This window comes from Phyllostomus hastatus, unplaced genomic scaffold (assembly GCF_019186645.2).
Source record: "Phyllostomus hastatus isolate PE091 unplaced genomic scaffold, TTU_PhHast_1.1 phas_contig_210, whole genome shotgun sequence".
NCBI lineage: Eukaryota > Metazoa > Chordata > Mammalia > Chiroptera > Phyllostomidae > Phyllostomus > Phyllostomus hastatus.
In genome coordinates this window covers 21,004,881-21,024,320 of record NW_025333737.1, presented here as the reverse complement: position 1 = coordinate 21,024,320, position 19,440 = coordinate 21,004,881, and the positions used below count along the sequence as shown (strand labels likewise).

General features: G+C 50.7%; 1 protein-coding gene across 8 annotated transcripts in view; it reads left to right on the top strand.

Annotated features, from left to right (window-relative positions):
• Positions 1-439: 439 nt before the first annotated feature.
• The window catches only part of MSI2 (musashi RNA binding protein 2), a 373,357-nt gene continuing 354,356 nt past the window's right edge, over positions 440-19,440 (top strand). For all 8 annotated transcript variants that reach the window (XR_006785340.1, XR_006785339.1, XM_045835868.1 and 5 more), the window contains exons 1-5: positions 440-567; positions 861-901; positions 1,224-1,305; positions 2,007-2,091; positions 5,930-5,971. Coding sequence is in view for 6 of the 8 variants with exons in the window: in XM_045835868.1 (XP_045691824.1) it covers positions 506-567; positions 861-901; positions 1,224-1,305; positions 2,007-2,091; positions 5,930-5,971 (312 nt within the window). In the remaining 2 variants the exon portion in view is untranslated. The remainder of the gene's footprint in view (positions 568-860; positions 902-1,223; positions 1,306-2,006; positions 2,092-5,929; positions 5,972-19,440) is intronic.

The window sequence follows — 19,440 nt, the reverse complement described above, 5'->3', positions numbered from 1 at the left end:
GCTCCCCCACGCCCGGCGCCCGGACCGCCCGGAGGCGGGGCCCCTCGGGCGGCAGGGTTCGCGCACTGCCCCGTGGGTCCGGCCGCGGGGGGCCGCTTGTGCGCGCGCGGACAGGCGGGGGCCGCACCAGGGTGCGTGACGTCACCGGCATTGGTTACACGACGTTATAGAACTCCGCCCCACGTGCGCCGGGGAGGAGGGGGGAGGAGGAGGAGGAGATGGGGGTGGGGAGGAGGAGGGGGAGAGGTGGGGATGGGCCGGGGGGGCGGGGACGGGGGGGGTGTGCGAGCAGCAGGGCTGAGCTAAGCCGAGCCCACGTGTGACGGCTCTCGCCGCTGCCCCGGCTCCGCCGCTCGCAGAGAGATTCGGAGGAGCCCGGGCGGGGGGGAGGAGGAGGAGGGGGAGGAGGGAGCGGGAGATCTCGGGGCTCGGAGTCGGCCGCCGCTCCGCTCCGATCGCTGTGGGGCTCGGATTTTTGGGGGTGGGGGGGCGGGGGGGCTCAGATATGGAGGCAAATGGGAGCCAAGGCACCTCGGGCAGCGCCAACGACTCCCAGCACGACCCCGGGTAAGTTTCCAGCCGCTGCCCACCGCGCCGCCTCGGGCTCGCTCTCCTTGCAGCGGCGGGGACGGCGGTGCGCGGAGCTCGGCATCTCCCGCGCCCCCCCGCCCCTCCCGCGCGCCCCCCCCGTGGAAGTTACACACCTTTGGATTGCATTTCGCCGTCACCTTCTCCCCCACCCCACCTCCCGGCTCTCGCTTGCTCGCTCCCCCCCGCTTTCCTTTTAGCTTTTGTAAGTTACACGTCAAAATGGCCGATCTGACATCGGTGCTCACTTCTGTTATGTTTTCTCCCTCTAGTAAAATGTTTATCGGTGGACTGAGCTGGCAGACCTCACCAGGTAAGGGAGGGAGGGGGGGACGCCTGGGTCCCCCCCTTCTTGGCTTCTTTATTGCTCTTTGTTATCCCAGTGTAGGAGCCCCCCCTCGCCATTGGCTCCCCACTTCTCCTGTGCAAGGTTATTTTTTTAAATAGCAAATCCTTTCCGAGCCCTCTACGCGACCTCTGTTGCCGAATTTCTCCCGCGTGTGCAAAAAATGCAAAAAACAAAACAGAATAACAACAGAAAACTACTTTTGGTTTTTGTCCTTGATCAAAATTTGCATTGCTTTTTCCCCCCACACCTTCTCCGCCCCCCCATCTCTCTCTCTTTCTCTCTACAGATAGCCTTAGAGACTATTTTAGCAAATTTGGAGAAATTAGAGAATGTATGGTCATGAGAGATCCCACTACGAAACGCTCCAGGTAAACCATTCCTTTCTGGATTTTGCCTTTATTTTAGAACAAAGTTTAAGTGTTATTTTTGGAGGTGTCTTCGGAAGTAGCTAAGCGGATTTAGAATGGGGCTCAGGCATGTGGCTGGTTTCGAACGCCGCTCTATTCCACCCCCACCCCCATAACCTCAAAGGTTATTATAAATTGGGGCTTGAACTCTGTCTGGATAGAGATACCCATCTCTCTGCCTTAAGTCATTTTCCCGTCGCTTCTCTTTCTCCTGTTGAAAATGACATTCGGCTTTATTCACTTTCCACACAGTTTTTAAAAATGCACGCTTCTTCCCACTCCCAGCTCCCCAAACTCTGAAGCCCCTCTTAGAAGGCTGGATGAATCTCTTCTAAGTGCCGGGTTTTCATCGGGATAAAACAAAGCGTTAAGAAAGGGAAGGGGAAGAGGAGGAGAGGAAACTGAGGTGGCGAAAGAGTAGAGACACCAGCTTTTTCCAAGTTACCTCCACCAGCCCTGCCCCCGTTCCACTTCCCCCATTAACCTTGGTGTATTTTCCTGCGAGGTGGAGGGCTGTAGACCGGAGGGGTTTTGGAGGACGGGGGTGGGGGGCGCGGAGGGGGCAACTTTTGCTCTCCATTCTGCTGTAGGGCTCACTCCCTGTTGCTTTCAGTGGTGTCACATTTTCTTGTTTGTTTTTCTCCCTCTTTGTCTCATTTCAGAGGCTTCGGCTTCGTCACGTTCGCAGACCCAGCAAGTGTAGATAAAGTACTAGGTCAGCCCCACCATGAGTTAGATTCCAAGACGGTAGGTTGCTTCTCGTCGTCGTCGTCCTCGTTGTTGTTGTTCGCCCCTTTTCAGGACCGATCCTGGGCATTGACAGCCCCATTTAAAGGGACAGTGCCTTCTTTTGCTTCTGTGCTGAGAGCCGGGTACTTTGAAGCAGAGCTCGGGAGTTGGCACTAAAGTTTGCTACCATCGCCGTGTTTGGGATTTTCTTTTTAGAGCTTGTTCCACAGCAATTCCAGTTGCTGCCGAACTAGGCTTGGGGGAGGGGTCGGCCTGGGGGGGGGGCGGTGTATTTTCAAGGCTAAGGGACCGTTCAAAGAAGCTGCACTACTGAGCAAAGGCAACTTTTCTTTGTCAGCAGAGTACATCACATGTTACCAACTGGGGCTGTGGGAACTGGCTTTCAGAGGCACAGCCTGCTTCCCGGCCCTGGGGGAGGGGCAGGAGGAGGGGGGCGCTCATCCCAGGTCCAGGCAACAGGTTCCTCTTGGGGCACTTTGGATTTGAAACGGGGTTTGAGAAGGGAAGGAGGCGCTCCCGGGGCCAAGCTGGGCATCCAGTGGGTGGCTCCAGATGGCCTGAAATCTAAGGCTGATAAGGCCCTGGCTTTCAAAATGATTTGTTTTTTTTCCTTTTCTTTCTCAGATCCTTTATTCTGAGTGTGGGTACTTCTATAGCGTTATAAGGTTTTAAAGCCTGGTATTGGAGGGTGGGGGAAGGTCTCTGGGTGGAGGTCTGGAGAGGAAGGGAAGAAGCAGTATCAGTGCATGATAATACACTTAATGGGAGGGGCTGGATGTGATGTGTTTTCTTTAGACCCCTGTGTTGGCTCTGTGCTTGCCTCCCTTCCCTTTATGTCTTCTAGAATTTCCCCACAGTTTTTATACATCTGCCAAAGCAGGGGCCCTGAGGTGACATTGGGATGCAGTGCTGGGCTGCTTGAGACTTCACTTCTCTGGTGGGGTAGTGGGACAAGGCAAGCCATCGGGTTCTAGTCCCAGCAGTCCCTTTTGAACTTGAGAAAGTTGTTTCCATCTCAGGCCTCACTTCCCTCTTCTCTAAAATAAAGGAGTGGAACTGAGGTGATCTTCTAAGTCCCTTTGGCTTTAACATTGAATAGAAGAGAAGGGAAAACAATAACAACAACAACAAACCAAAACCCTGGCCACTTTTGGTGTACCTGCCTTGACTGTGCAAATTTATTCTCTTTCTCTGATCAGAGGTGAGGTGCATGGCCTCCCTACTCCCCAAGAAAACCCACACTCTCTGAGCTGCTTTATTAATTGCTGGATTTGCCATAGTCTCCGGCCTAGCCTTTTTGCACTTTGAGGTCATCTAATTTCAGGGATGATCATTTGTAGATTGATCATGCATATTCAGATCTTTTTTTTTTTTTTTTTACTCCTTGACTTTTTGGCTAGTTATTGCAAAAAGCTAGGAAAATTAGAGGACAAATATTTCTAAGCAAATTCAAGAATGTATTAGGTACCCCCTCCGCCCACTCTGAGTGGGAGAAAAGAGTATTTGGTTTCTACAGCGGCCAGTGGGTCCTGTCCCTCAGTATCAGGTGCAAAGCCTGCGGTACTCCCTCCCTAACTGTTTGTAGACGTGTTTTCGTCACTATGATTTAGTATAACATAGCTTTTGACTTTGTTTCAACCGTTCAGTGCAGGAGGCAGAAGCGGTTGGTTTATTGACATGGAAACAGAGGATCTTGTTTACCTTAAAAGCTTTGTTTAGGTAATGGCCCTTCACATCCAAAATAGTACCCTAGTCTTTTCCTAGAGGATTTGTAGCTACAGTAAGTAGAGCTGTACCTAACTAACTAATGTTTTAATTTTTGGTAGTTTTCTTTTTTGTTCGTTTTTTAAAAAAAATAGTCGACAGGGACGTGCAAAAGGTTGGGATTTGCCATACTTCCCTTGACCTGTCTTCTCCCGTGGACGCCTCAGCAGCACGCTGATGAACTCTCCCTGTGGTACAACATGCTGTTGTCACAACACACGAGACAGGGATTCGGAATTGGCTTTTCGTTCTGTGATTTTAGATGTATATACATATATTTATTGTGCTCCATTCTCCCCATGCTCCACTCCCTCAGCTTCTGGCCTCTTCCCCAACATGTCTGGTCCCTCCTCACCTTTCACCCGCCAAACAAGATGACTTATTCTCGCAATTGTGTGCCTGTCAGCTAAAAAAATAAAATAAAATAAATTTGGGAGCATTTATGAGGAGACGTATCTGTCTTACGTTTGGTCAACAGAATGGAAATCCACACCTGTTGTATTTCTCTTGTAGACAGCTCTAGTCAGTGCTGAATACACCTGTAGATGCGGGAATGTTAATCTGGATGAAAGGATAGTTTTCTAGATCAGAGATTTCTGTCTCTTTTAGTTTTGGGAAAACAATCTCTCATTTCTCAGGTGACGTTTACAGGTAGAAAACAAACACGTTGCAGACTTACGTGAGATCTCTACCCTAATAAAAGCAGTAGGCCGTTGTATGTCTTACCTGCTGGGGTCCTGCGGGATGTGAAGTCTGCGAACGGGAATGACCATGTGCCTTTTTTCCCTCTGTGCTTTTTCCCAGAGCATTTTTTTTAACCCCACAGCAGCACCGAAATCAAGGTTCAGATTCACATTTTAAAAGGGGAAAATTTTAATACAAGAGCCAAAGCCTATAAATAACTTGTAGCAATATTCATGCCACTCTCTATGTTAAATTTTACCCACAGACTCATGACATTTAGAAATCTAATGAAAACCAACAATGGGAATGTTTTATTATCCCTTCCCTCCCCGTATTTTCTCTTCAACAACTTCTCCCTTAGCCTGTTAAATTCAGATGCTTCCATGGGAATTGTTTTGAATGTTAAAGCCAGTCCCTGATGGAGGCTCATGTGTTTTGTCAGTGGTCTAATCTAGGGTAGAAGATGTTTTCCCACTGGGATTGGGGTTAGGGTAGGGGAATACCCTGATTATTACACTCTATTCTGGCTTTCTTCAGTCATTTTTTAAAAATCCTTTCCTCTTGATGACTTTTCTGAGTTGGGTTTAGGTTGTTCAGAGATTTTTTTTTTGCCCCCTTGTGATTTTTAAAATCAAAGTGGATTTAGCTCACATTTCTTTTTATTTCAATTTATTACTATTATTATTATCTTAAGAATCGAGTTGGGCTCCATAGTTTTTTTTTTTTTTGACACCTGTTTTCTTTTGAGCTATAACTACAAAATAAACTTTCCCTCTGATTAACCTTAGGTAACTTGTGCAAACGCATGAATTGAAGTAAAGCGTTGTGTTGGAGGTTTGTGGGGGAGTCTTTTAGATGTTGTTGATTTAAAACATTTTTGGAATCCCCTTGCCCTCCTGTGTTGTTTAGTTCTCACTGGGGAAGAGAAATACTATCCTTTCCTCACTGGGGAAAAGAAATACCATCTGCTTCAGGAAGATTTTCACATTGAATTTTCAGGTTAAGATGTTTTTCAGCGATGATGCTCCAGTCTTTTCTCCTAGCCACGCATTGCAGGTCAGGTAGATGCGGCCACCGTTTACCGCTCACTGTCTGTGGCAGAGAGGCCCTGGCCTAAATAAGAACACATGAGATCTGGTTTATTAACAGCATCACACAGTGAAATACGTGGTATTTCAGAAAGACGGGTTCTGTGCATTACATTTTGGGAGAAACCAGTAGTGTTTGGATCCAAGTCTACAAAACTTTTTGGGTTGCCCTGGAAGCTACTAAAAGCTGGATTCTAAGCCTGAGAAATGAGTGATTAATAATTAGGTGATTAATCATACATTGTTTTCCTCTCCTCAAAGCATTGCAGTTGACTCTCACTTCTCCATTTTTTCCCCAGATTGACCCCAAAGTTGCATTTCCTCGTCGAGCGCAACCCAAGGTAAGTAGGAGAATCAGCAGTAGGATTGTAGCACTCAGAGTCGGTTGCCAAGGATTTCGAGTTTCAAACAGAGCACTGGCCACGCGGCATTGAAACCCGGTGCCCACGGCTTCTCCAGGGTGACAGCGTGTGGCTGCGAGAGGCCAGGCCAGGAGCTCTGAGGTAACCTGTGTCTGTAATCGAGCCACCGGGAGGTGAGTTCCGAGCGTACAGCTAGTGCAGGGACAGGCCTGATCCTTAGTGGGAGGATGTAGCTCTGTGTTGCAATATTTATGCAAGTGTTCTATTTATTTTTTAAGCAGTGCCGAGATCCTATCAGGAAAAGTTGGACATTTCCTTGTGACTCTTTTTTGGAGGGTACTCTTTTGAAGACCTTTAAACTTGGAGTTCGTGGAGAGCAGTAGAATTTAGTAAACAGCTTGCGCTTTCTTGGAAAAACGGCTTGGTCCATAAAGCCCTAACTCTGACCAAGGAGCCTGTGGATGTCCCGGTCCCAGGGTGGCTGGGTAAACCAGGGCACGCTGGAACCTCACGGCGCTGCCACTCTGTGCAAGGGCTGGTGCCGGGTGGAGAGGCTCTGGAAAGGTTGTAAGCTTGTCCGAGTGGTACTACAGGACTTGCTGGAAGGCTTGAGATAGGCCTTCACTTTTTCAGAAGTGTGTCACTGACGTGGTTTCGCTGAGCTTGCCAGCGGTGGCCATGGGAATGCAGCTGCCTGAGCCCGAGGTGAGAGCGGGAGGGCTGAGGGCTTACGTGTCAGGTTTGCACTTTTTCATTAGACCTTTTTCTGGAGGAAAGGCATTACCTGCACCTTGTGGCCTTGGCATTCTTTTAAGGAAAGGGGAAAGGGTGAAGCTTCTGATTGTAAGTCATAAAGGGAGTGGGCTGTGGCTCGAGCCAGTTCAGTTTGTTTCTTTAAGCGCCGTCTCCCAGGAGTGGAACCCGGTCCCTGTGACGAGGGGGGAATAGTTCGGCTCGTTGTGAAGGAAAAGTTGGGATTGCGGATGGCATTTTGAGAATTACAGGTCTGATCCTGCCTTGCGGTTCCCTCCCCCCTCTCTTCCTTCCTTCCTTTTCTCTGCTTCTTTCCTCCACGCCATTCTTTCCCCCTTTTTTTCTTTCTTTCTAAGGAAACACAAATCCCTTAAGTAAATATAGTGAAATACTTTCTTAAGGCATTTTTTTCCCTAATGTTAAGCAAATAATAAGACTTAATGAGCCAAAGAGGTTAGATTATTTCTGTACTGAGCACAAACTTTGGGACCGTCTTAACTGTCTAAAGGTTGCTTTCCAAACTCTGTGTGATCCTTGACATTTAAGAAAAGCTTCCAGAATAAGCAACATTCCCAGGGTAGGAAGAATTGCTGTTTCTTCCGTGAGTGTGAATCTTCCCATTTCCAGGTTAGTCATTCAATCCCCCAGACCTGGGGTCAGATTATCCTGGAGGGAAGCTGGAAAAACCCCTGACTTGGTCAGGCCCGCGGTTTGACCTGTTTCTCCTCCTACTCCCCCCACTCTCCCCTCTTTTTAACCCAGAAGGCACTATTTCATTTTTGTATACTGTGGCATTTGGTTTTCCAGTGATGCATTCAACTTGAAAACGAGACAGAATATTTCTTAAGCTTGCCAAAGTGGACACACACATACCCCCCACTCCACTCCCCAACACCCCAAGCCTGGGATGTTTTAGGCCAACTGTCACACCTAGATGCGAACTCACAGTAAACCATTGAGGGAGGTCATCTCTCCGAGGGACTCCAGGGCGTCTATAGCAGTGCCTTGCTGGTTACGGCACGCCTTACGAAGGACTTGCGTGTCCATTATCTCCATCTGAATCCCCAGTCGGTGGCATTGAGCACCCTGCCTTCTCTCAGTCTCAGTTTACTCATCTGTAAAATGGAAGGGTGGCCGTAGTCCCTCAGAAGGTTGTTGTGAAGAGTAGAACAGCCTGGCACAGGGTGAGGGCCTTGCACCTCCTCACCACCACCACCACCGTTGTTGGTTTAATCATCATTTTCATGGTGATTGGTGTTTTCCAGCTCGGCAGCCTGACTCTGGCTCCTGCCCGTGCCACTCATTAGCTCTGTGCGTTTGAGTAAATCATGGATCTTCCCTGAAACCCAGTTTCCCCATCTCATCGAGTTTTTGTGTGGACTGAGTGAATTAATAAAGGTAGAGTACTAAAAGACCTGGTGCAGCGTGATGCCCATGTGTCACCTGCTGTGTTTGCTGCTGCTTTAGTTAGGCCCCCACATCCGGTCAGAGAGCTGGCAATAACGTGACGTGAGTGGAATTGAAGTGCCAGGCACTGTGGTAGGGACGTTATGTGTGTTAACTCATTTAATCTTCACCTCTGTCCTGTGAGGTAGGTAGTAGAGCATTATCTCCATTGAGGAAGCCAAGGTGCAGATGGGTTGAGAAGTGGTACAGGGGACCCACCCAGGCAACCTGGCTCCAGAGCTGGGCCCACTCCCAGTGTGCTCCCCTGTGGGCATAGTGTTGTGCGGCTTCTCTTTAATGGAAGAGCAGGTGACACCGAGTGGTCAGCAGGCTTCTAGGAGCACAACCACAGCCCGCATCTCAGGACAGGGAAGTTCCACGGTTGGGTGATTAGCCCAACCCCTGTGACATCATCCCATTGTACGACGCTGGCTGGTAGCTATCTCTCCAGCAGACCCTTCGGGGCATCTTTTCAGTAGGTTCTGGAGTGGCTCCACCCCAGGGAAGCAACTGGGGCACTGGCAGCGGTGTGTGGGGACGGGGAATAGGGGAGGGGAGAACTCGCCTTCCTCGCCCAGGGTGATTTTCTGATAGAATTCGAGCCCAGCCACAGAGATGTCAGAGTGAAGTGCTTGTCGGAGGCCAAACCCAGCCGTTGGGCACAGAGAACTTTAAGTCAAGCCTTGTGTATTTCTTGTTTATCTCCCTTCAGTAAAACTCCGGTGTCTGTGTGTAGGGTCTCAGGGGCCAGCCGAACCCTGCCCCTCCTTGGTGACTGGGTGAGGAGCTTGTAAGTGGTATGTGGGCATGTGTTGCAGCTAAAATTCATTTCAGCGCTTCCTGGCTGCCTTTCCTTGCTAACACTCGCCAGAGAAATATTCCGTGGAGGTGTTAAAACAGGACCAGTGGAAAGAAACTGTAACTTAATACGACAGAAAATCCCTGGCAGTGAGGAACAGATTTCGTATTAGTACTGTCGTAATGTTCTTCAATGTATCCCATAAATAAAAACCTGTTTTGATCAGAATTTTAATGGGCGACCGAAGGCGGGATTTTGAGTCCCACAGTTCGCGTGTCCCCCTTTGCAATGTAAATGCTCACATCTCAAGTGATGCGGGATGGGGCTTCATTATCCAGTTGAGGGGCCACTCTTCAGGGACTAGTGGCCGTTCATTAGTGAAGCACATTTTGATCAGAGGGAGATCAGTGTGTTCTGTATCTTTCTATTTCTTCGGATGATTATTTCATTTTGTGAAATATGTAAGAGTTTCCCCTTCTGTCTTTTTAAAAATTAAAACTCATGCTACTCTAACGAGATGACTTAATTTGAAGCCGTCGGAGAGACGGAGGTGACTGGGATCAACCTTGTCACATAGCCGTCGGTCCCTTCGGGCAGCCGCGTTGTCCGCCTGCAAGGGCCTTGCTCGGGCTTGTGGGTTCTTGTTCTTGTGTGGAGAACCCAAGACACTGCCTGGCATCTTACGGGGAGAGTGAGTCTGGGCCTAACTCAGCATCTGCCTTCATTCCCCCTGTGTATGAGAAGGCACCCCCCACTTCCCTCTTGCCATTTTGCTCCCTAAGTTTTAGAGCCCAGAACCTTACTTGTTGATTGAAGGGATCCTGTCTCCAGTTGCCTTTGGTCACAGCTGGTGACGCTGGGCGAGTTACCTAAGCCCCTCCTAGCCTCACTTTCCTCCTCTTTAAACAGGGTTAATGCCGTGTTCAACCTGCAGCTGTTTCCAAGGTGAATGAATGCAAGAAGTCTTTCCCTGGCACCTGGCAAAAATGTCTGCTCATGTTACTGTTAGCGAATTATTTTTGTCGAATAAAAAAAAAAACACCATGGTAAAACTGACCTAAGAAAGACCTGAATCGGAAAGGAAGCCCCCTGACAGCAGGGGGCTGTTGCTGGTTGGCAGGCGGTAACTGCCTGGTGGGTGCCTCCGTGGAATCCCGCCTGCCTTTTCTCCTCTCCGTGGAGGCCGCTGGCGCCCAGGGAAGTTTGTTCCCTGCCCCCGGTCACACGGCCGAGTTGTGGTGCGGCTGAGCTAGAAGCCAGGTTTTTCTGTGCCGGGGAAGGCTCTGTCGCGCAGGCCTCCAGATGGGTGCAGCGCCGCTCGGGCGTCTGACACGCGCACCTCCTGTTCCGGGGGAGCGGTTTCTTGGCAGCTTCTCAAGGGCGAGGGGTGAGTTTTCGGCATCTGGCCTCCCCCTGCTGCTGCGGGTCGGGTCGTTCTAGCATCTTGCCATCTTGGATGATCCGCAGCTGTCATCTCGGCAGCCGCAGTTAACAGCCCTCGGTGGGTTTCTGGTTCCCAGCCCAGGGAGGGGGCGGTGTGCCTGTGGCCCTTGTCCGCAGGGCCAGGACCCTGGTGGGTTGGTGGCTCAGCCTCTTCCTGGTTGCAGAGTACAGCTCCTTCCTGCGTCCCTGTCAGCAGCAGGTGTCAGCTCAGGAGGAGGGGCACCTCGTCCTACAAACGCCCTTACGCTGGATTCTGCTTTTCCTCACATGCTTTTGTTTCAGTGTTAAGGTCAGTCTCCTGCTCAGTGTTCTATGTTGGAGGATTTTGGCAGACAAGTGAAACTTCTCTGTCCCCCAGGGAGGGGGGAGGAAGAAGGCACTCTCTGAGGAACCAGCGGACCGTCTTGGGTGCCCCTGGAGGCAGCACCCCTCCTTCCTGTCCTATTTTGTATTTTTAAACCCGAACGTTCTTCGGCCAGGGAGACGTAGCTCATCATCTCCATCCTCCTGTTTGATCTGGCGGATTCACTGCCTAAGAGCTCGTTTAATTGCTTCTCATTGTTGACTCTGGGTCTGCCCGTTTGGGGGGATTCGTGACACCCTCCATGGCTTCATGGTGCCCAGTGGACCAAGTCCAAACCTAGCCGGATAGGAAACGTCCTTGGGGTGGGGGTGGGGCAGGGCAGGGTGGGTGGGGTGGGGATCTTCCAGCTTATTTCCCGATTCATCTGCCTTTTGCTGCCTTGAACCTGAGTGTCTCCCTTCTCCGAATAGCTGTGCTTCTGTGGATCCCCCACCTGCTCTGCCCTTCCTTCTGTCTCCCGTATGAAACAGGCCCCTCTTCCAAAGCCCTCCTCAGCCGTTACCTTTTCTGCAAAGCTGTCTTTGCTCCCTCGTGGACGTCATACTTCTTTCTCTGGGTTTCCACAGCATTTTACCTTTTCTTTGCTTCTGACCCTTACAACAATCATAAATTAGCAGAAAACACCCATTCGGCATTGTGCCAGGCGCTCCCTTGTTCATTTATTCACGAAACATTACTGGACGCCTGTGTGCAGTTCTGGGGACGGTGTGGCGCATGAGACACAGTCCCTGCCCTCCTGGGGCTTTCACTCCCGTGGGGCAGATGCGCAGTGAGTAGGCGGACATGCACCTGACACCGGTGCTGGTGGTGTGAAGCCCTAAGCAGGGCGACTGTCTTCCTCCAGTCGGTCGCCCCGTCAGCATTCGGTAACTATTTACCGCATTTCTGCTCAGCACTGGGGACTGTGCTAGGCGCTTTGTTCCGAGCTTCACGGTGCTTTAGATTCATGCCTTATGCCTCCACTGGACAATAAAGTCTTAAGGGTACAGGCATATTTTACTAATTAAACCCTTATCTTTTAATATCACTCTTTTGCACATCCTGGGTCTCCATCTAGACAGAATGAATGCAGAGAGACACAGGAGGCACCGTTCTCGTCTCCAGGGGTCTGGCCTCCCTGCTGGGAGGAGGGGTGCTGCCCGTGTCACAGGAGAGGCCGCACTGAACATGGTAAGAGAGGCTGCAGCAACATTTAGAGGGAGAGTGAAGAACGATTCTGGGAAGAGGTACTCTTTGCCCCAGATCCTGAAGGGCAGGTAGGAAGGAAGAATGGCAGGAATGCAGTTTTTCCTACCAGGGGCTAGGAGAGGTCAGGGCGGGCAGCTGTCGTGCTGGGTATGTGCTGCAGAATGCTCTGGGGTGAGGCCTGGAGAGTAGTTGGGGCTGGGTCATGGAAGGCCTTGAATGCCGGGCAAAGCAGTTGAACTTGTGCTTTACTTGGCAGGTGCTGGAGAACCTGTAGTGTGTGTGGGGGGTCACAGGGTACTCCGTATGATGTTACGAGCTCTTTGGGACCAATGTAGAAGCTGGGGTCACAGACAGGACTGTAGCTGATGCAATTTCACGGAGAGCTGCTCCTCCTGGACTTGTGCCTTCGGTGACAGTCACACTGCATTCTCTCGGGCTGTGCACCCTCCTGTGGGAATGATGCTCTGGGCAGACAGCACCCTGCTCTTTGGGCGTGTGGCCACTACAAAAAGTTCTGTCATTCTCTGGTTTCCATCTTGCTGTCCACCTCCTTAACAAGGGGCCGTGATAGAAACACAATGCTGAAGTTTGGTGCTCTGTCCTTGTCTAAGCCATGATCCTGACCTTGCAGTATGATATGAGATGTCGTTTCTTGGTATGGAAATCGCAGATTGTTGACATGACACCATTGCCTGTGCTCTATGGCTCAGAGGAGCCTGGCCTGTGACTTCATAGGTGGTGTCTGCCTAGGTGACCTTGGGTTGGGTGGCTGGCTGCCCGTGAGGAGCAGGAGGTTTTGGAATCATGATCTCTGCCTTCTGTGTGGTGTGAGAGGTGTGAGCGTGTGTGGTCTTAGGCCTGAGCACCCCCTGGTACATTGTAGCGACAGGCTGGCGTGGTTGGTCCAACTGGAATAGGTATTCCAAATCCAACAAGGTGTCTTCGCTCTCCCTCTCTTTCAGGGGGTGGATAGCATCAGACTCCCTGTCTGGTCCAGACTGGGTTCCTGGATGCCATAGTACTTTATTTTAGTTTTGAGACCTTGAATAATGAAAAAGGAAAATTCTAGCTCAAAATAATGGCTGTTGCTTATTGTGAGTCACTGTGTTTGAGGCACCATACCAAGCCTCTATACACTTAATCTCCAACTTCATTCTTACGATGGTCCTTTGCTGGTATTATCTCCATCTGACAGATGGGTAAACTGAGGCCTAAAGAGGGTAAGCAGCTTTCCTGGGGCCACAGAACTAGTCAGGGCCAGGGTTGGTGTTGGGACCAACCTCTGTCTGAATCCCGTGTCCTGGCTCCACTAACCGCTACGCCCCGCTCCACCCAGCACGACTGGGTAGATTTTAGGTGCTCGCAGCCTGCCTGGTTGCTGTAAAATGCTCAGGCTGAGGAGTAAAATGTGTTATCACCTGGCCAGGCAGCTTCAGGTCAGTGTCTGTTGCCTCTTTTATGAAAGCTTGCTTAACATGGTTAAATGCCCCTTATTAGCTACGGAATTTTGGACAAATCACGTAATGGTTTTGTGCCTTCATTTCTTCATCTGTAAATTGTTTTGTTTGTTTGTTTGTTTTTTAAACAGAACACACATCACAGAATTGTTAAGGGGATTAGATGAAGGTCCTGGGGTGGTGTCTGCACACAGTGGGTCCAGATGGCCCTGCCCAGGTCTTTGGAGGCCCTTCCCGAGTAGCTCGTGGGTGGGTGGGAGCCACCGCCGCCCTTCAGGGCTGACGGACGGATAGAGCAGCACGTGTCCGGGGCTCGGCCTGCTCCTGGGGTCCGGGCTCTCGAGGGGCAGATGGCATGCATCCTTTATCTCGGGGATGCTCAGTGGGCATTGGGAATTCGTTTCCCTTTCTATATCTGATGCTGCATTTTCGCTGCCTCTGAGAGCAAAGTCCTGGGGCGCAGCTAGGGGACGGCTGAGCCACCGCTGTGTGAGAGGTCCCCCCGAGAGCCTTCTGTCTCCCAGCCTCGGTCTTTATCTGCCTGGGGGTAGTTCCTCCAATGACTGATCTGAAAGCATCACATTCATTTATTTGTCACTGGCTGTGACAGGCAAGTTAATGCTAATGGATTCTTTTTTTAGCCTGTTGTCTGGGATGAGTTTCTCTCGAATGTCCTGAAGTCTAAGGCATTAGGGGAATGTGTAACTTTCAGGGGTAGGGGAGGATTTAAAAGACAGATAGGGTTTTGTGTGTAAGGGCCTTAAATTTAGGTTGGGGTGAGAGTGGGCCAGTGAGCATGTTTTTAAGAAATCCATTCAGAGCTCTAAATTGCTGTTTCTGTTTCAATTATGTGACAATTTCAGGGGTTTAGAAAAATCTAATAAAATGGTCTTGATGATGCATTCTGGGGAGAGAGTGCTTTAGAAGATCCAGGAGAATAAATTCCTCAGGGGTCAAGAGAGTCTCGTTCCTGCCACCTCGGGCTTTCTTTCGTCTGGGCTTTTACATTTTTATTGTTTTGAAGGGCAGAAAACAGTGTTGGAATGTATTCAGGGCTTCAGCTGTATCCTCCACAGAAATGAATTATTCTCTTTGGGCAATTGCAAATAGACGGGCTACTGCAATCACTCGCTTTCAACACGGGCATGTTGTAAATGACTTTCAGAGCATGGTTTGAGCGTGTAGTGGATTTTGAATAAAGCACCAAAAAGAAACTGGAAGAGGGGAACGAGGGAGCAGAGAGGCCCTATCAAAGTTTTTTTTTTCCCTTTCCTCCAAATCAGAGCTTTTGATCATTTCCCAGTGCACAGGAGTTTGTACAGAGGAAGCCGTCTCCCTGCCGCCTGCAGCAGTGGACGGCAGACAGACCCAGGGTAGCTCAGCGTGAAGATGAGTGACGTTAACGAGGTGACCGCTCTGGGGGAGCGGGCCAGGAGCCCTCGAAGCAGGAGTTCCCGTACCTCGCTCACAGCTGAGTTTGTTTCCTTCGGCGTGCGAGCGTGGGCGCCTGTGTGTGTGCGCAAGCTCAGCTTCGTGCCCGAGTCCTCCGAGGACAGTGTCGCACCGGGCCCTGCTCAGTTTGCCACAATATCCTCCGCCTATTCCGGCTTCCCGAAAAGTAGCATTTTAAATGGGGAGGCATTTCATTCTCCCGGGTATTGGCCGGAGCCCGGGTGGGTGGCGTGGGAAACTGAGGCCACGGAGCTGGGCACTATGGGAGCACCAAAGCCAAGGGCGTGAGAAGTCAATATCCTCACCCCTGAAATGGATTCCAGGCAGGTGGGAAGAGAAAACCTGTTGGCCCACAGCTTTCTTTTTTTTTTAAGGCTCTAGCATGATAACATTTCATATTGGTGGTATAAATGAAACATTGCCACAACGGCTTCTTAAATATTTTAGTGCTTCCCTATTTCCATGTTGTTCCTGTGCAAGCATTTTCAGTTACTCCAGAAAAGCTGCACCATTTGGGGTGGACAGCCTGGTAAAGAGGTGAGAAGCCTGGGCGTGCCTGCCTCTCTGGACGGGACCTTGGGAGTACCTGGCTCCACCGGTGCGAGAAAGGAGGCTGGTAGCTTCCGTCTTATTCTTTATCAGGGCGTTGGAGTGAGCATTCCCCACAGTAATGGGCACCTATTGAAAAACGGCTGTGAGATCTTAAGAGAAAAAAAAAAGTCAGATGGGGCCTGGGGAAGAGTGGGTGGTGGAAATACAGTGTGTATTTATTGATGCATATCTTTTTAAAAAAATCTTTTTCAACTCAGCTCCCTCTGGGAGAGCTCTCAAATATGTCACTTTTTAAATAGCTAACGGCAAACAAACAAACAACAATGTCTAAACTCACACATGTAGCACGTAGGAGCCAGGTTCGCTGTCTCTCCCGCCTGGGAGAAGGGGGTCGCCTGCAGACACGTGCACCGAGGAGAGGCTGGGCGGCGGGTCCCCCCAGCCAGACGGCTACGTGTATACGTTGCCTCTTCTGTTTTCAAAGCAGATAATTGGTTTTGGTAAGAACTTCTGACTTGATTAGGGGGCCCTTAGGAAATTAAAGTGTGTTTGAATTTCACAAGTATAATTTTAATTATACAAATGTTGCGTTTTTCACTAGGGAACCAGGTTCAGAACTTGTTTTTCTGCACTGACGGGGGGAGTAAAGCTGAGTGTGGCAGAGCGCCTTCCTTACGTGGCTTTGAAAATAAAAGTCCCCGGATTCGACCATTGTTTTCCCCTGCCGTACAGGACGGTTAGCGGCCATACGCCTCCATGCCCTTGTTAACAGTGATCTTTTTTCACTGGATCCACACAACTATAGAACTGGGGTGGGAGGGGGGCGCACTCATTATGAATTTTTCTGCTGCGCTTGCTGAAAGAATTCAATTAAAGTGCTTTTGAGCACAAGTCCTGCCTGGGCAGCTTGTGTTTGGCACGCTGCCACGTTAGCATGTTGGACCTGCCGTTATCACCCCATCATCCTGTTCGCTCAAAGCATGCGTGTTCACAGCATTAGCTCTCCTAGCTGCCCCTCGTCAGCACGGCCCCAGCGGATCAGGGCGGGAGGAACGGGAAAGACAGTCGCCTGAGTTCTTCCCCAGGCTGTACAGAGATGATGGAGCGAGGACGGTCAGCCCCCTGGGCATCCTAGTAGGACGACTGATTGTGTTGATGGGAGATGAACCCTTTCTCAGGGCACCCAGATGAACCCCCAAGTGTCGGGAAGTGCTCTGTGGCTTTGAACTCAAGCCTCCTCAGACATTTCTCTCTCTGCAGGGCTGTAAAAGCTGCCTAGAGACCAGCCCTTTGGGCCTTGTGGGCTCTCGGCTCACACCTTGACAGGAGAACTTGGGCTGAGCGGTGGTTCACGACAGAGAACTGTGCACGAGACCAGCTTGGGACTGAGTTGCTGTCATACAGGTTGGGGCCTGAAAATACAGGAAAACACCAGAGGTAGTCTCGTTTCTGCCCCATCTCCTTGCTTGCGTTTCATCATTAACTTCATCGTTTTTCTTACTTTCTGCTGAGGTGGTGTGGGTCCGTGTGGGAGTGTGGGCTCCGGAGCTGGGGTTCTGAGCGTGAATCCTTGCCCCGCCACTTACCAGCTGTGTGGCCTTGAGCGGTTTATCTGTGTTCTCTGCCTCAGGTTTGTCCTCTGCTGAAGGGAGACAACAGCAGCGTCTCCTTCGTGGGTTTGTCGTGAGGGTCCCGTGAAATGACGTGCAGAGTGCTCAGGAGGAGGTCTGGCACACAGGAAGTGCTGTGGACGTGTGAGTTACAGCATCGTTAGGGAGACTGACGTCTGGCGGCAAGTCTGGCCAAGTGCTGACTGCCTGTCTTACTTGGTGGCTGGAGACTTGTTGCAGGTACAGGAATCTCCTCCCTTCCATAACTTTTTCTCACGCATTGAGAAGTGCAGGGGAGTATACGTGCACACAGACGTGTGGACGTGTGGCTGTACTCGGCAGGTGGAACTGCCGTTTGATTTGCATTCAGACAGGTGCTGCCGGTGTGGCGACACACGTGTGGTTTGATAGGAGCACAGCCGTTGGGCTCGGAGGGACCTCGTTTGAATTTCGGTGCTTCCTCTGTGACTTCAGGAAGCTGTTCAGACCTTTCTGAGCTTCAGTTCTGCACCCTAAAAAAGCTGGGGCTGATGGAGTCGTGGGTTTGAAGTGAGACACTATAAATAAGGCACCTGGTATATGGTTGACACTTGGAACATGCTCATTCCTTTCCCGTAACCAGGTTTGTTTGGTTGTTTTTTTGTTTTGCGTCTTGACAATGAGAAAGACATCATTTTCTGCCCTTGCCGAAGATGAGGGCGCCTGCAGTCAGCTCACACGTGCTTGGATGGAGGAGTAAAGCGGAGCAGACCACGAGGAGAGGGTGTTGTTATCCTTAATCCACGTGCATTCGGGCTGTCTGGGGGGCTTCCTCTCACAGAACCTGAGTTTTCAACAATACAGAAATGCTTTTAGTTAGCCAGGAACCTCAGATGGTGTCTACAAGCCTTTGAAGGTGGGTTTGTGCCTTTGATACTTGGTGGTCCTGGAAGTGCAGGGCTGGGTGGTTGATGAGGTTTGGGAGATGCTTAGAAGGAGGAATAACTCCAAGGAAAGGAACAGTTCCCAGCCGTGGGCAAGGACAGGTGGGAGGGAGGGGGAACGTTGGGATGGGGGTAAGTGTTGCTCTTAATAGAACCTTTTACGTGGGGACACGGAATGCTAGGTTTTCACGCACAGACCTGTGAGCCCCATTGTGTGAGTGGAATAAGTTTGCAGAGCTCCAGGAAGTGCCCACAGTCCAGCCATTGGCCTGGAAGATCCCAGACCCCCAGGTCCACTGTCAGGGCTGGGAAAGCCCCCAGACGCCGTTCACATCCTCAGGTGTCCAGATCTCCCTGCCCACCTCCAAGTCGGTCCCCTCTCCTCTACGTCCATTGGGTGGAGTTCACCAGGTATTGCCGGGAACTCGGAACAAGAATATGGTTATAAGGGGATCCTGGGAAGGGGTTAGGGTGTGTGTGAATGTTAGCCTGTAGAGAGTGGCAAGGGGTGGCCAGGAGGAGGGAAATAGTAGATTACGTTGACTAATTATAGGGAAAAAGCCATATTTGCTGCTCCATTAAGTGATCGCTAGGCTATGAAGCAGTTTATTGTAATTAATGCAGAAACAGCAAATGAGTGCAGTGCTTGGAGTGGGGGGTCTCCAGGCACCGCCCCCTTCGGTGCTCCGCGCTCGCTGCCCCTCTGTGATCCTTGGAGGTGGCGGGTCTGGGGGAACACGTGCCTCTGAAGGACTGAGGTGGAGTCCTGACCGGTTCTCTGCCGCTTTCTTTGGACAGATGAGGAAGACCTCCTGCCTGATCTCCGTCAGAACCCTCGGTAGGGGCTTTCATGTTTCCTTAGGACGAAGGCGGAGGGACAGACCCACGCCATCATTGCTATTCTTGCCACAGTCATTTTAATTTCAGCGCAGGAAAGCGGCGGGCTGCGCTGCACAGCCCAGTCCGTCGAGTCACGGGCCGTGCGGAGTTGTGATTGCTTTCCTTGATGATTTCTTGTTCAAATCAGCGGTGCTCTTAATTTTCCAGATGAAGTAAAAAGAAAATTGGTGACTCCCCTCCCGTCCCGTGTCTCTCCATCCCCGGTTCCTGAGCGTGGCTCCGATTTGGAGGGTTAATATTAATTAGCAGCCAGCTTCGACCGCGGTTGCTTGATGAGGGAGCTTCAGCTGCTGTGACAAGCGTGGCTTCTTTTTGCCTGTGACTGCTGTGTGTGTGTGTGTGTGTGTGTGTGTGTGTGTGTGAGAAAATTTCTGGGTCTAAAAGCCAAAGGAATGAGTATACTGAGAGAAAGAGATGAGTCTCTGACTCTCAAAGGAATGTAACAGCTTCTCCTGGCTCTTTGGATGGGAACTTCTCCCTCTGTCTCCCACCGCTTGCCCCCAGCAGCTGGGGGCCATGACCCGCTCACTGCTGCTGCTGCTGCTCTTTTGCCTCAGTTTC